This window comes from Poecilia formosa, unplaced genomic scaffold (assembly GCF_000485575.1).
Source record: "Poecilia formosa unplaced genomic scaffold, Poecilia_formosa-5.1.2 Scaffold65, whole genome shotgun sequence".
Taxonomy (NCBI): domain Eukaryota; kingdom Metazoa; phylum Chordata; class Actinopteri; order Cyprinodontiformes; family Poeciliidae; genus Poecilia; species Poecilia formosa.
The window spans coordinates 2,150,466-2,166,782 of record NW_006800004.1 but is presented as its reverse complement, the minus strand read 5'-3'; the positions used below and the strand labels follow the sequence as shown (position 1 = coordinate 2,166,782).

Here is a 16,317-nt window from a genome sequence, read left to right as displayed (position 1 = left end):
AGCCGTGGCCCCGGGCTGCGACCGGATCCTCCGCACGCGGCCCCGCTGCACATCTGGTTTTTGGAAGACAGCTCCCGCCGATCAGCTGGGGCTGCATACGCTCAGCCAATCGCAGCAAAGGTGTGTATTTTCTCTGGGCCCTAGCAGAGGGCAGACATCTGCTAGTGGTTAGCAGTGGGTACTTGGACCCAGGTTATTTGATTTGGTTGCAGCGTCGATTTGAACTCTGGGGGCCTATCGAGGAGGCTCCTGGATGGAAAAACACATCTTAATGAAGTCTCCTCTCGTGCTGTTTGTCGCTCCTCAGTGCTGGCAGAGAGGGGAGATTTTTTTTTTTTTTCTTTGCAAGTAAAATTGAAGAAACTCTTTGCAGAGATCAGATTTTTTTCCTGTGGTTCTATTAAAAACCTGCTTCCATAACTTCACTTTATAACTGCCCACCGTGTTGTGTTTCAGAAAGAGTGTTTTATTTTATTTAATAACTAAAGTGGGTGGAAAAAAAATCACAGATGTTAGACTTGGCGCTCTCATGGCAACGTGAGATACTATATCATTTTTCACAGCTGCCCTGCTGCCTTCCAAACAACGACATTTTTAATTCTTTGTTATACCAGAAGATTTCTTTTCGAAAGTGTTTACAAGGAACAGCACTCGATTTATGATGGCACATATAATTTGAGTTAAGTTACATACTCACTGACATAAAAAAAATAATAATAGTCTATCCACTGTAATGGGGATGTCTAAGTTGGATGTAAGTTGTTCCACATGCAGACCAGGACCAAACGATTTGATTTGGAAGCACGCACATTTACAAGAGGAATCCAGGAAAATACAGTTTAGACTAATTATTAAAATACATTATATGAAAAGAGACACAACCTTTTTCTTTTTTTTCTTTCTGGCATCAAATCAGACTAAAGTTTCCCTGTTTAAGGTCAGTTGGACGACCAACATTTTTTCATTTTTGCTAAATGCCAGAATAATGAGACATAATTTTTATAACTTTCTTCATAATCAGAAGTTCACACACATCAAGAGTTTAACTAATTAGTCAAAGACATAGGACATAGGCTGGAAACCCTCTCTGACAGGAAGAGGCCATGACTGGCACACTGTGGTATACAGGGACAAGTCTAGTGGTCAGATCAAACTGAAGTGTCTGACCTTAATGACCATTGTTACATGTTGAGTCTGAGAATATTATCCCAACTGAAGCTGGTAAGAAGCAGCTGAGGACAAGCAGTTGATGAACCTTCCTGGGTTCCAGTCCTGGTCTGATGAGCTTTGCTGCATGTCTTTCCTTTCTCTAACATAAAGCCTTTAAAAACAACACAAACAAAGGCTCCAGCATTATGCATCTCTATGAGACACATGAAATCTGGACTTGTTAAATTCAACTATTGAACACTTTTTTTTCTTTTTAAAAGATTTTGGGGCTGTGCCTGCACCACCACCGCTGAGCCCGATTGGTCACCGTGTTAGGGTAATATATAAATATATAAATCTATAAATGTATAATATATTCCATTTAACGATGACTTTTTAGAAAAAATATATCTCTGTCTAGATTAGGAAACTAGATTTTTGCAGAAAGAGACAAAAACTGTTTTTTCTTTGGTTTGGCAGCTTCTTCTCTGTGAATTTAATATGAAAAACCGAGGAGCTGCTAGCACGGCAGTGGCCACCATCTGCTGCATGAGGATCATCTGCAACACAGATGATATGATTGTGTTGGCACAAACTCAAATGAGTGCACCAAAAGGTCCCAGTGGTGAAAATAAATAGCAACCATCCTGCTCGAAATAGGTTTTATTGCTCAAATGTTGAGTCTCTCACTAGGTTTTAATTGTCACTGAATGCCTATTTCCCTCCAAACGAAACAAACCAGAAGGAGTCTGTTAGCTCCAACATGTGTCCACTGCTTATTAATGTCGAGAAAAAAAAAGTCAGAATACGACCAGATTCTGATCCATTCATGCAGTTCTGTGTGTTTAAGAGCGCCTTCCAGAGCGCTCAGAGTCACTTAGTGGTTGAGGCCACAAGTTGGTCAAGCGTAAAAGAACCATGTGTCTGTCCAGGCCACGCGCCTCCTAAAGAGCTACGACTTCAATCACACCAGCGGAAACATAAACTCTCAACTGCTTCCAATGAAAAGTGAGCTATTTTCACAGAAAACGAGCCGGCTTGATTGAATCTGACCTCAGGCTAAATTTAATAAAACATGTAAATATAAACGGCGCTCGCATCCTGGATGAAACAGCTCTGCTTTAATGAATCTTACAGTGAGTCTTTGAAGAGATTATGTGATGTTCTTTAAAGGTTTTGTTGGCCTTTATTTGAGAGTGGACAGACAGGAAAGAGGGTAATGAAAGAAGGGGAAGATATGCAGCAAAGGTCATCAGTCCGGGACTCGAGCCTGTGGCGGCCATGTTGAGGCCTCAGTGAGTTGTGCTTTACCCCTACACCACCACAGCACCCCGATCATGTGAGGCTTGATTTCACTGCCTGGACTTGAGGAGTGCAGGAACATGAAGAGATCTATTTCAAGTCTAAGATATTTGCACAAGAAGCAAGACAAACACTTAGATGGAAAAAAAGCCATCTAAAGCAGTTTGCATCTATGTGAAAAAATATAGTCCCTGCAGAGGGACTAATATTGTCATGTTATAAAATGAAATTTGCATTTTGTATTTATTTATTTATTTGTTTTTGTCTGACATTATATTTTGTTTAAGGATTTGAATGTCTCTGAAAATAAATAAAACGAGAAATCTGTGAGGGTGGGAATAGTTTTGTTTTCTGAATAAATATGCCGTCATATGCATGAGTCCGTACACCGCTCCATTTTGGATTCTGAAATGACAGGCAAGAATAAAAAGATGCTGACGTGAACTGACTGGGAGACGTTTGGGGTATGAAGTTAATTATGACTGAGCTGTTTCATTACAAGCAGGCCATATGGAGAGTGTTTTTCTTTTTCTTTCTTTTTGTTTCCTTTCTTCCAGCTGGAGTTCTTCCAGAGTGTTCCAGCAGAAAGCATGAGGGCCTCAAATCTATAAAGAAATGTATATATATATATTTATTATTATGCACATGCAGCACCCATGTGCCACAATCAAAACAGAATTTGCAGCTCAGCAAAATCAGGCCTGCTTTATGGATTCTGGCAGCAATATGAAACTAGTTCTACTTTTGTGCAGCATAACAACGAGCTACGATGTGAAGCTAAAGTTTGCACACCTCACCCAGGGGGGTTTAGTTTCAGCGCAGCTGCTAAATGAATCCACCCCCCCACCAGGAGAACTATGCTCCCCACACCTGATACGCACTTTTAATGCTCAATAAGTCCAACCTGAAACTTACTGAAAAACTCCAATGTGTTTTGCGATAGCAGCAATGTAGACGTCTGGCAGTCTCCATTTAACGACAGCTCTGTGGGAAGTCCTTCTAGATGTAGTCAGATGAATCGTTGTTTTTGGGGAATGTTCCAATAGTTCAGATCCTACAGCATTGATAGGGTAGAACTGCCTGATTTCTGTGGCTGATAGAAGTGAGAAATGACCACTGACATCAGCTTTGGTCTCACCATATCTTAAAAACACGTCTACAACAAGAAATGGAGCACATTTTGTAGAACATCTACTTCTAGATTGTTTTTTAAACTCACCTTTGGTGCACATAAGTTTCCCATATAGACTTTTTATTTCAATTTCCCTCACTTGAATCTATACAAAGTTGATAAGTGCACCCATGTAGTGAAAAAAATGGATAAAGTAAAAAGAAAGTCAGCCTGTCATGAGCTGGATCTGCTCCAAGCTTTTGTCATGCTGAGGTGAGCAAGTAGTCATCAGCATACATTGAGTGTTTGTGTAGTTTGAGCTAAATTAAAACTCTTAAGATCTAACATTGAGGTTACACTTTATGAGATATAAATGAGTCATGATAGCAGGCTTGTGGGTGGACTCCTTACTGAACATACTGAACGTAGCACCATGGGACTCTTGTTGAGGTCATTTCCCAAGCTTAGCCAAGGCAATGCCTCATCAATGTGTTGTGAATTAGCAACAGTTCTACTGGATAACATGCCCCTCACAATGATGAACCGGTTTAGGAATGAAAGCTGACTCAGCGCCCAGTGACACTGGTTCTACACAACGTAAAAGCCTGACTAAGTATGTTTTTACTCCTGACAGTTTGGTAGACTCGGTTCAATTTCTAAATCCATACTTAACTTATAACTTAACGTACACAGTATCCAAGTGAAAAACAATTACCTGAATGAACCAGAAAAAAAGTCAGGCCTCATGACAAAACCTTGGATCTGCTCTAAGTCATCAGCATACATTCGGATGTTGTGTGGCTTGAGCTTAAAGCTGTTATTGGTATGCAATATATTAATCATTGCAACATTTATTTCAGAGCTGCAAAGTTTGTGTCGATCTTAAAAACAACTCCAAAACACTTTTGCAGTATGTCTTACATGGTCTCTGTTACAAACACAGATTTCTGAGAAAATAACTACAGAGTTTTATGTAAACAATGTTTAATTCAAGACATTGTTTACGTATATAGCTAAGATTTATAAAACTGAGTTGGCAGAAATTGCTGGAGCAGTTTTGAATTTCATATGATAGTATGACTCCTAGCTATAAAGCTAATTGGTTTCAAAGGGATGAAACTAGAGGGGTTATCTATGGCTGCTATGATACTGACTACTCATAGCTCTTCAATAGAGCTCTATAAAAAACAGAATTTATCCTTTTAACTCCTAATCTCTTAAAAATCATGTGATAAAATGTTACCTGGAATTAACAGAAGTAATTCCAGGTAACATTAACAGTCATTAACAGTAACAAGTAATTAACAGGTAAAGCTGTTAATTACCTAGAGTTGACAGCATTAATTCCAGGTAAATTAGTCTTTAACATTAAAAGGAAAGGGAGACACCTGAGAGAAAAACTCCACTGTGACTTCACTGCACACATAGACCCACTATAGTTAGGTCATGTTTCTTTTTCTACCTTCTGTTATGTTTTAATCAGATGAGTCAATTTGTACTGCAAATGTCCCAAACATGAAAATAAACAATAACATTCCCTCATAACAAGCAGTTGTGTCAGAAATCTTTAAGTTTATACATTTTATCCACTAAATGCAGCTGTGGACAAATGCTCATATAAAAAATATTGAGTTGAACATTTTTATGTCAACCTTGTGCTCTTTTGCGGTGAAATTAATTCAGTTAGTTGCCCCATTGTGGATAAGAGACTGGAATATCAAAATGTACCGTCGAACTTTCATTTTATTACATATAAATGAGTCATGATACCAGGCTTATGGGTGGACTCCTTATTGGACATAACCAAGGCCCCCCGGACCTTTGGGGGACCATGTTGAGGTCATTTTCCAAGCTTAGCCAAGGCAATGCCTCATCAATGTGTTTTGCAATAGCAACAGTTCTACTGTATAACATGCTGCTCACAATGATCAACCAGTGAGGATTGAGATCTGACTCAGTGCCCACCATCATTAGTTCTAGAGAACTTAAAAGCCCTACTAAGTCACTCAGTTTGGCTTTTCCTTACCACCCACAGATCCATGGTTGAAATATAAGAACCAAACAGGGAGCGCTAAAGCTAGCAGATGTTTACACTGACCAAAGCTCAGAACTGAGGAAAATATACAACAATACGTGTTGCTTCATACCTGGATTTCTGAGGACAAGCTGCGCCTCAAAGGCGGGGCTAAGTCTCCCCAGCCGTTTTGCACAGCTGAATGGTTCCCATGGAGATTAAAAGATTTCTCAAACATGCATAAAAGAAGCAAGGCAAACTCTAAGTATGTTTTTGATGAAGGAATATCAGTATAACATGATGTACAGACCATTTTATATATTTCTGCCCCCTTTAAAAGAAGAGTTGCATGGATGTAAACAGGCATATCTACCACAAACAAACCCGGGATAGTAAGTGAAGCAAAGTTACAACAGCAATGTTTAAACTAAAACATTATGACCAACTTCTGAAGACTAAATAAATCAGAAATATGTAGTAAATAAATACAAATGTAACTACTTTGTCACATCCACCTAATTTGTGACATAGCTTCCAATCTGTTAGCAAGTCAAGTATTAGTTCTGCTATTCATTTTAACCTAAGAGTGGCAAAAAAAACTCCCAAAAAACTGTAAGCTCACTTTGCGGTTTTCCAACAATCAAAAGATATGACTCTACTCAGTCAAAACCAAGCCTGAACTCTTTGGTCAGAAATCCAAGTCTGGTCTTATTAGTGAAACAGTCCTGAAGCAGCAAAGTCCTGCCAGTTTTTGTTATTGTCTGATTCAAATGGTCCAACTACCACCTCAATATCCCAGTGTTCTGCTAATGAACCATCATTTAATTCAGATGTGACAAACCAGGGAGCGAACTGAAACATGCAGGGTATTGGGTCATTCAGGAATGACTATGGACTCCCCTGGTTTAGATTAATGTATAAGAAAAGCCCACGCCAATCCAGGCCTAAAGCCGATTCTGAATCAAGCAAAACTTTAAGAAAATGTTCAAGGAATAAATGTAAAAAAATTATAAAAAATGTACTAAAGTTTCAAGTTGTAATGTGCCAAGGTATGAGTACTTTTGCAAAAGACAGTTACAAGAAGAAATTCCCTTTCTGTAAAACCCTGAAAACCTTGAAAAATAAACATCTGCAATAGATTCCAGCACGAAGATAGCAGAGCTCCTGCTGGACGTTAGCTGCTTTACAGGTATAAAGGTGTGATCAGAAAGCTAGTCCATGCTCATCTGTCTCTACTTTTGCACAACTCGCAAAAAAGTATTTCACTTTACTTAATTCACGTAATCAGGTTTATGACCTGAGGGCAAATTTAAACCAGGCGCAATTCTTAATGTCAGTGTTGGAAACCTAATTATTCTTTTAACTTTGATCCTGTGTTTATCTCTGTCGTCTAGGGTGCATGCAATCAGTGACTCAATGAATTAGCAGTAGAACAACAAATTTCTGGCAAAGGTAGCCAAGGGAGGCAGAGGGGGGAGAAGCTGGAAATGAAAATAATGACATCACATTTAAGGGAATGATGAGGTCTGTGATCATTTGTTGAAAAAAAAATTCTAAATATTACTCATAAGTTGGACGAGCTCCTTATGGAAAACAGAAGAAAGGGAAATGTATGATATCACAATCGCTGGGGATGTGTCCAGAGGCGCCGGGACATTCACCCAGGGCTGCTTCACGCCAAGGCACGCTGCTGATGCAGACCCAGAGGACGGATAATCATAGAGAAAAATGCCAGTCTGTGTGTGTGTGTGTGAAATTTTCCTCAGTGTGGAACCCCTTACTTACATCTAACCCTTACATCTACACCCTCCAACCCTCATGGTCTGTATCATGTTATGAGCTCACCAGAGACGAGTCATGACTTCACGGCCACAGAGCCGAACCTAACACTTCATCACCACTGATCAGAGTTCTAAACCAACTCCATATACAGTAGGGGAGTGTGTGTCCATGATCAACACAGGAAATCATCAAACAGACAGGAGTCTCACTGTAATTATTGTAAAATATTTATTGGTCATAATGGGAGTACAGGGGTCATGCATATTTACAGCGTATAAAAGGTTTTATGAACACAAAGAAAGTCAAATGATCAACTTAAACGTACAAAGGCTCACAAAAGAAGGGTTATCATAACGTTAATGTTTTCTGTCAGATTCATTTAAAATGACAAAGTGTGATTTAAAAAAAAAGAATCATGATCGAGCTTTAAATCTTAAACGGCTGCTTAACCTATAGCACTTCCAGACATACAGGCATACAAGCTCAACATTCAAAAAACATATGAGGTAGTCAGATCAAATAATAATAAAAAAATACAATCAATAGATCCATGGATTTGTGCTCTAATTACCGTGTCCTCCTTATACGTTGGCAAAGATGAGTAAAAAACATTAAACTGAACACAGCTTTTATTGCAGGATAATTCAACACTGTAAAATTTCTTAAAGAAAATAATCCAATCTTTAATTTGATATAAAAATACCACATTGAGGAAAAATGTTTTCATTGAATCAGTTTGGACACATTCATTGATATATTAAAGTGAGTGTAGCTTAAGCTTTTTGATCATTTGTGCTTTACGTTACTAATTTTTATTTTTTTTTTCAATTTTATTACTTAAAGTGCAGAAAGAAAAAGAGAAACATTCTCTTCCAAGTTCAACGAATCTCTGCCAGACAAATTGGCAAAAGCAAAGGAGGTGGTTGAGTAGAACCACTGTTACAGAGGAATATTGTCTCTGCTGCCTGGAATTTGAGCAGTTAGCATGTCATGATGGCCATGAGACTGTCATACAGTAACAGTCTTCAGTCAGAGGCGTCTATAGATTGAACAACGCTACTGCAGATTCTAACTGCAAAACAGCAGGAACAAATCTGAAGACACTTGAATGAATAAAGACAGCATTTATGTTCCCTTGAGGACAGACACATTGTTTTGGAAAGACAAAACAACATGCCATTTTGGTTCTGTGTGAAGATCATCAATAAAATAGTTACGAGCTTAAGCTTACAGACGATGGACTATAGACAACGTATCTTTAAAAATCTGCAACAAATTATGCTACTGAAATAAAAAATCAATTTAATGCTTTTTTGCTCATCTTTACCAAAAGTTGATTATTGATGATGGGAGGCTGTGGCTTAATATGATGCAGAATCATTTTGTACAAACTGCGCATGACCCAAAGGTTACAAACCAAAGCTGGTTTCATGTTTTACTACATGCTACTTTGGAGATGGGATGCTATGAAGCGTCTAAAAGCTTCAGCTTTAAAATGAACGGCGTGTCTAAAAAGCATAGCTTAATACATTTGGAGTTGTGAGTCCTGTTCTTAGTTTTAAACAGCTGGATGGGGTGTACAACATCAGCAATGCCTGCACAGATTATTAAAGTTTCACACAGAACAACAAACGTGAAATGTGTCTAGAAATTTGTTAAGAAAAGGCGTCTCCTACTGACAACTTTATAGTATAATTATTTACTAAATTGCATCTTATTCGACAGCGTCCAACACTTTTATGTATGCTTTACAAAGAATTTCCCAAACCATATGTTATATGAGCAAATCCACAATTCACAGTACTTCCACACACACATCACAATAAAAATTCTGTCGTAAATACATTCCAAAATATAATCTTATACACAAATATATTTATTTATAGCATCTGTAGAAAGCTGTACATAAGTTTACACTGAGAAAGGAGAAGAAAAAACAAACAGATACAAAGCATTGTGTCCCCACTGCTGCTTCAGGGAAACATCTCTTCTTCTGTCCCACTCTAGGCCCCTGCTTGTCCCCCTACACACACTCTTGACACTCACACACACACACACCCACGCACACGCGCGCACACACGCACACACTCACACACACACACCTACACACACACACACACACACACGCACACACACGCATGCACACACACACACACACACACACACAGAAAACATTCATATTCTTGTAAAGCGGTGGAGAGCTTACAATGTTGAAGAAAATATATGTGAAACAAAGAACTTTGGCCACAGCTTATACAACACACTGAGTGCCAAGATTTACACAAAACCAAGTGGGATAAGGAACTCCAAACACTGGCCGTCTGGTGTCTGCAAACCATGGAAGAATGCCTCATGTTTTGTCTGATAAAGATTACAAACAGGGAGCGCTACTCCTTTTTATCATCTGACGCCTTTCTATTCCTGTGACAATGTGCTGCATGCTGAAAGGACAGACAGCAAGACCTCAGCTAGCGCATGCTAACCATGATCGCTGGGTTGTTCTTTAAATATGGCCGTCGTTAATGCTATCAGTCAGTCAGTCAACACTGTGGATGAGATTCCTCAGGTTATAAAAGAAGGAACTGGCACAGATGAAGCAGAAAAGAGAAGTTTGCACATGTGCTTCCCTCAAAACACATTTGCCTATTTACAATTATTCACATAAAAATACAAATCAACAGTCTGGAGCAGAAGTTTGCATACAGTCACCATTAGCATGAATGTTGCCTTAATTGGGTCTGATAATATAAAAATAATTGATCTGAGCCTTTTATTCCACCATGGACTGATTTATAAAACACTACATGCTCAAATATGCAGAATCCTCCCAGCAGGTTGTTAATACAAAGATCTCCCTGCTGGCAAACATTTCTCCAAGGATTCGTGGCGATGTATATTTGAGACTGTTGCGTAGTTCACAGTTGAGGTTGTTTAAGATTTTAACAGTCATCAAAAAATATAGTTGAAATACATAATTTCAATCCCCAAATTATAAGGAAATTCATTTCAATAAGCGTATGAAAACTTCTGACCAGAACTGTACACCAACACTTCAGGAGATATAAAGAGAGACAGCTGAGAAAAAGACTGAGACCTCTCTTGTGTCTGAAGGATAGTAATGCAAACAAGAGAATGACTTGGCTTACAAAGTAATGGCTGGACTGAGTGGAAGATGTAATGTGAAATACTGAGTTTAAAACATTTTCAAAGGACTTTAAACCACACATGATAACTTAAGGTACTTAAAGGATCACATTGGAATGTATGTCAATGACCTGATATATATATATGGAAAAATTGAGAGACCAATAAACAATGATCAGTTTCTCCGATTTTACTCTTTATAGGTATGTTTGAGTAAAATTAACATTGTTATTTTATTCTATGAACTACTGACATGTCTCTGAAATTCCAAGCAAATACTTAGTATTTATTGGCAGAAAATGAGAAATGGTCAAAATAATGACAGAAGATGCCGTGCTTTTAGACCTCAAAGCATGCAAAGAAAACAAGTTCATATTCATTTAGAAACAATAATACTGATGTTTTAACTCAGGAAGAGTTCAGAAACCAATATCTATTGGAATAACCAGGAAGTTTTCAATGTCATTCAGTGCTTTGGTCTCTTAATTTTTTCCAGAACTGTATAAATAAATTTATTTTTTATCCATTTATGTTGTGATTGAAGATGATGATTATGATAAAATGCTATATCCCATTTACCATGTACGCCAGCCTGAGCACAATTCTCTGGCAGGGGCAACATCTTTCAAGTGGCCCTCCCCTTGGGGGCGCCACTTATTTCTCTATATAAATTGCATGTTATTTTTTAATAAATTGTCTTGAGAGACTACATGTATTGTGAGTAACCTGAACTGAATTAAAACGCCAGGTCAGATTTTGAGGATTTCTTCCAACATACACCAAATGTTTCTAGCTAAATAAAACTGACTGATTGATCCAATTTGATCAATCCAATGATTGATTGACTCCATGAAGCCAGGCCAATCACACACAGACACAAAACAAGTATCAGTCTTTTCCTTTAACTTCAGCAAATTAGTATGCTTTAACTCTGAAAATGTGGTCATTTTAAACTTGCACCTATTGAGCCGCTCTAATGTACTCCTATATCTACTGTTTACACTTTAATCCAAAATAAAGAAAAATCTTCTTTTTTCTAAAATATGGAGGTCTACCTGCAGATCTTTCACATTGTTCTTTCACATTTGCTGGTGCTTGTTCTCTCATACATTCAACACCTCTGTTGTCTCTCTTCGTCAGGATGATAACAGATCAGTTCATACTGCACTTTTGTTCTCTTTCTAATAGTGGTTGTGTTGCTCCTGTGCTACTTTCTAGGTTGTGTGTGTTAAAGTAATGTGTTTACGGTCCAGCCATCAACATATCACTTCCTAACCTCTGCTAATCTTGCATTGTTCAATCACCGATGGAGCAAAGCGACTGAATTCAAACCATTTCAGGACGAAGCAAAAAAGGCTTAACTGTGATCAGAAGAGCAGCATTTGGATTTGAAAAAAAAAAAAGCCCATCTAAACAGAACTTTCTTTCTTTCTTTCTTTCTTTCTTGTGCTGAGACGCGTCTCAGAATCACTGCAGCACATTTGTCAGTGTTTTTTTTGTTTGTTTTCTGCGTCACACTTTAGAAGACCAACGAACCGGTTTGGGTGAAGGCGCTGTGGCCAGTGCGTTCGGGGAGGCGTCCCGAGCTACGCCGTGCTGCTGCTGGAGCACGGCGTGCTCTGCGTGCTGCCTATGCTGTGGGCCGCGCTGCTGTTCTCCGAGACAGGCTGTGGCTTCTGAACGGGCTGCGCTCTGGCGTTCCCACCTGGATGCGGGGCAGGAGAGGGGTGAGGTGGGGATGGGGAGGTCGGACCAGAGAAAATGGGACTGGATTTAAAATCGGCCAAAAACATGACAAACTGATCTGGCTGAAAATACAAAATGGTCAATGTATGGAGCTTATTGCTTGACATTTCACATAGTTTCAATTTTTTATTGTCCTTTGAGATCTATCTTTCACAGGCAAAGGAAAACATATAGAGAACAAAGCATAAAGAGAACAAAGTGTAAAGGAATCCAAGGCGAACCCTGGCCAGCAGGATGAGAAACAGGACGTCCCTAAAGATGTCCCCTGAAAGGTCCAGAGCCAAATGGTCACATCTTTTAGGAACAGGTTTTGAAAGAAATGTTTTGCTCTTCACATGACTTTGTGTCTTTAGCTATCTGGAACTAATTAGCCTTTATTCAGGACAAAGCAGGAGAAACAGCACAGGAACCGGTTACTGTCATCCAAGCATCTGGGTTATTGTTCTTTGTCTAAAAAAGCATTTCCTATCATAAACTAACTCGCTCCAAAGCTTAAATTACTTATTTTGTCTGTTTACAAAAGACATCTCCATCAGACATTGCTTAATGGAAAAACATGTCAATTTCAAAAAAACAAGTTTTTTGCTAAAGAGTTAGGATGATATGGTTTTTCAGCTTTATCGCAACATTTTTTTCACATCATATGAGTCACGTGATCAACAGCTGGATGTTACTACTGGTGAAAATGATGAAGACGACAACAGGAAGCAGTAGGAGCGTGACAGTTTGTTTTTGGTTTTTTGGACTTTGCACAGCTGGCTCCACCAGAGCTCTCACAGCATCACAATTAAAAACACTGTGTCATTAGAACATGTTCAATCCACAGCTCTTCTGTAAAGGAGACTACAATTTCAACAAAACGTTTTGCGGGGCTTGTTGCTTCTATGCCTGAATAAGATGCCTACGTCTCCTCTGATTGGCTGATAGATGCATGCTAGCAGCACCATAGCTGAATTGTGAATATATCTCATGTACCTGCTTCTATCTGTTGTCTACATGATTTTCAACAACTTATCGCATGACCAAACTTGTGAAATTAATTTAATTTCTTATTTAACAGAAACACCGCAATTGTGAAATTGTGTTCTTTCAACATCAGCAGAATAGCAACAAAGATTTGAGCACATTTGTAATGGCATGCAGCCTTGTGGGAGCGAGTGCCTCTGTATATGACAGCTGTATGTACCTATGGGTGAAATGGAAGCTCTCTCCTGCTGTCAGGCCCCAAAGCTCTGCTAATGATTAGCAGGAGAGGGCTGGCTGCCAGCAGACCTTCACTCACAGGACTGACCAGAGCCCCGCAAAAACAAAGGGATTCACCTCAGCTGTTGGAGGAAACTAGAATTCCCATGTCTGATATTATCTCTATAGATGGGAAAGATAAAGGCACATTCTTTTTGTTACAAGAGCACTTTGTGCGTGCATAAAAACCCCTAGGTGCAGCGCTTGCAACAGATGTCTGCTCAGAGACATTTGGCCTTTACTCTTTAGGTGTAGAAATTATTTCTATAAGGATGAGAAAGCCCCCAGTGCCTGTGCAGGATAAAACCAAGAAAGAAAGAAGCCTATAGCTGCAGTATGTAACTTTAATAAAAAAATGTTTTTTTTTCCATATTTGTTAAAACTGTCACTATGACCCAGCTGTATAATATGAGGGAGATAATATGTGGAAAGAAAAATGAAGCTCTTCTGCCTCCTCCCTGTGGTCCTACTGTCATCTGCAGTAGGTTGGTTGTTTCTGACTTTTAGTCAGAAACAACCAATCAGAGCCAGGAGGAGGGTCTTATTGCTGTCAATCACCTTATGTTGCTCTTACTGTTTGAGTTCTTTTGACCTTCTAATCGTGTCAATCTAAAAATTACTGTGTTCCAGGCCTTAGAATACAACCAAATGTGTACCTAAAATTAAGTCAAAGGTCTCAAATCAACCTATTGGAAGTTTCCAAAGCTATGACATCATCATTTGAGCTTTTCCTCAATGTCTAAAGAGATTAATCTGATTCTAAAGACAATAAGAAATACATCCCTGACATATTCTCTCATTATTGTGGCATTTCGCAAACAGAAAATGAGTAATTCTAGCTGACCTAGCAAAGGAAGTTTGGTCTGATTTAACATCAGACAGTGAGAAAAAATGTTGCATATGTCTCTTATTCGGTGTATGTAAACTTCTGGTGTCAACTATAACTCCACAATCCATTGCATTAGGATGCAATCTTTACACAGGATTAGACAGCTGAAAAGGTTGCAACAAAAACAAAAACAACCTTAAAAAATGTGACAAGTTGATTTTGGAATCTTACTGTAACTTTAGGAAGTTTTTGTTTGATATCTTGTCTGTTTATCTGTTGCTTGGATCACATTGTTCCACACTGAAAATTGTATCAAGTATTTTTCTTTAGTTTTAGCATTTTGACAGCCCTAAGCTTTATCATGACGTGTAAATCTTCTCTATAACATATACTATGAATTTCTCTCAAAACAGTGAAACTATTAAAAGTTTTTAGCTGTGCTGATTTTAGACCAACTAAACAGAGGAGGATTTCATTTTTCCACAGAATAAGAAAGTTTAGGCCTGGCTCACTGTAAACTGCATGTGTCGTCATAATGAGCAAAATTCCAGATATTATGATGGTATGTGGCTTCTTTTTAAAGCAGCTAAGTTTCTATTTTGCTGAACAGAGACTGTTCAGTAATTGTCATGTATTCATAAATGACATGACCATCATGACCGTCAGTAAATAAAAGAGGGGAGAAATGACTTTTAAAGGCATCTCTGAATGCTGCTGGAACAAATCCAAAGTGTTTCCATGCCTCATCACTATGAACACTGGTTGAAAATACACTCAGAACGTGATATTTTTGGTTGTTGTTTAGGGGATCTACGTTCTTGGGGTTAACTGCAAACATTGCCATATAAGGTCATCTGTAGCTGATACAGTTAACACTCCCATCCAAAAGTGGTCTATTTTCATAACATCAACAGAAATGTGCCTTTAACTGAGTCTTTTCATGTCATCTATCTTTAAACCTGCTCTGTGTGTGTGTGTGTGTGTGTGTGTGTGTGTGTGTGTGTGTGTGCGTGTTTGTGTGTGTGTGCGCCCGTGTGTTGACTTTTTATCTGGAATATACTATCTCTGGAAAAGCAGATCCGTTGTGTTCTTTTGTTGGTCACTCACTTGTAAATATATAAAACAGAAAAGATGACTGTTCCTATAGAAAAGCCAAGAGAAATATTTGGAGAATGATAAGGGGGCTCAGCTTGGTACAGGGGATGGTTACTGTGGCAACAAATCCTCCTCAGAAATGTAACGGGAGTATGATGACTACGAGAGTTCTTTAACTGTAATCCCTCTGATAGCGGTTTGGATCTGGCCAACTAATGCAGTCATTTCACACTAAGTGAGCTCTTTCCAGAACGCACATGCAAACTTCCAAACAGTTTTACTGAAGAACCGCCACATTCCTGCAGGTCAGTGGCCCAGTGGATCAGCACTGAGACACGGAGTTCTATGCAGTGCTGAACTCGGTGGGCTTCCTCTCAGGGGTCGGCCAGGGTCAGCGGGCTGGGGACGATGGGGAAAGTCTTGGCATCTAATAGACAGATTGTGTGTCTCTTCCTGTGAGCGCCCACTAAACCCAGCGAGGGGGATTTCCAGCTTGTCTCCAGCCATTGTGCTGTGAACATTTGCTGACCGCCTGCGGCCCCCCGAAAACATTCAAAGGGAGGAAAGAGGGGAGCTCTTACTGCTGACCAACAGGATATATTTACAGTGAAGGAGTCAATATGTTATTGTGAGGCGCCCTCTATCAGCTACAGGATGTTTGGTCATCGCTGCGGCATGCTGGGACATTCCTTTGCTTCTTATCTTTTTTCATTAAAGCGTCGAGGTGGGTGGGGTGGGGTCGGGTTGGGTGGGGGTGGCGGGGCGGTAGGTGAGGGACCTACCTGTGTGTGTGTAGATAAACCACAGGGCCCCAGTCAGCAGAACCCCAATAACAAAGGCGGCGAAGGCGATCAACACCACCGTGGTGGTGTCCAAGAGAAACATCTCAGCTGGAACATGAAA

At 39.3% G+C, this 16,317-nt stretch overlaps 1 protein-coding gene across 2 annotated transcripts in view; it reads right to left on the bottom strand.

Moving 5' to 3' along the window:
- Positions 1–7,567: 7,567 nt before the first annotated feature.
- The window catches only part of tgfbr3 (transforming growth factor, beta receptor III), an 80,000-nt gene continuing 71,250 nt past the window's right edge, over positions 7,568–16,317 (bottom strand). For both annotated transcript variants that reach the window (XM_007554701.2, XM_007554702.2), the window contains exons 16-17: positions 16,197–16,304; positions 7,568–12,207 (exon numbers count right to left, since the gene is read on the bottom strand). In XM_007554701.2, coding sequence (XP_007554763.1) covers positions 12,089–12,207; positions 16,197–16,304 — 227 coding nt within the window. In that variant the 3' untranslated portion in view covers positions 7,568–12,088. The remainder of the gene's footprint in view (positions 12,208–16,196; positions 16,305–16,317) is intronic.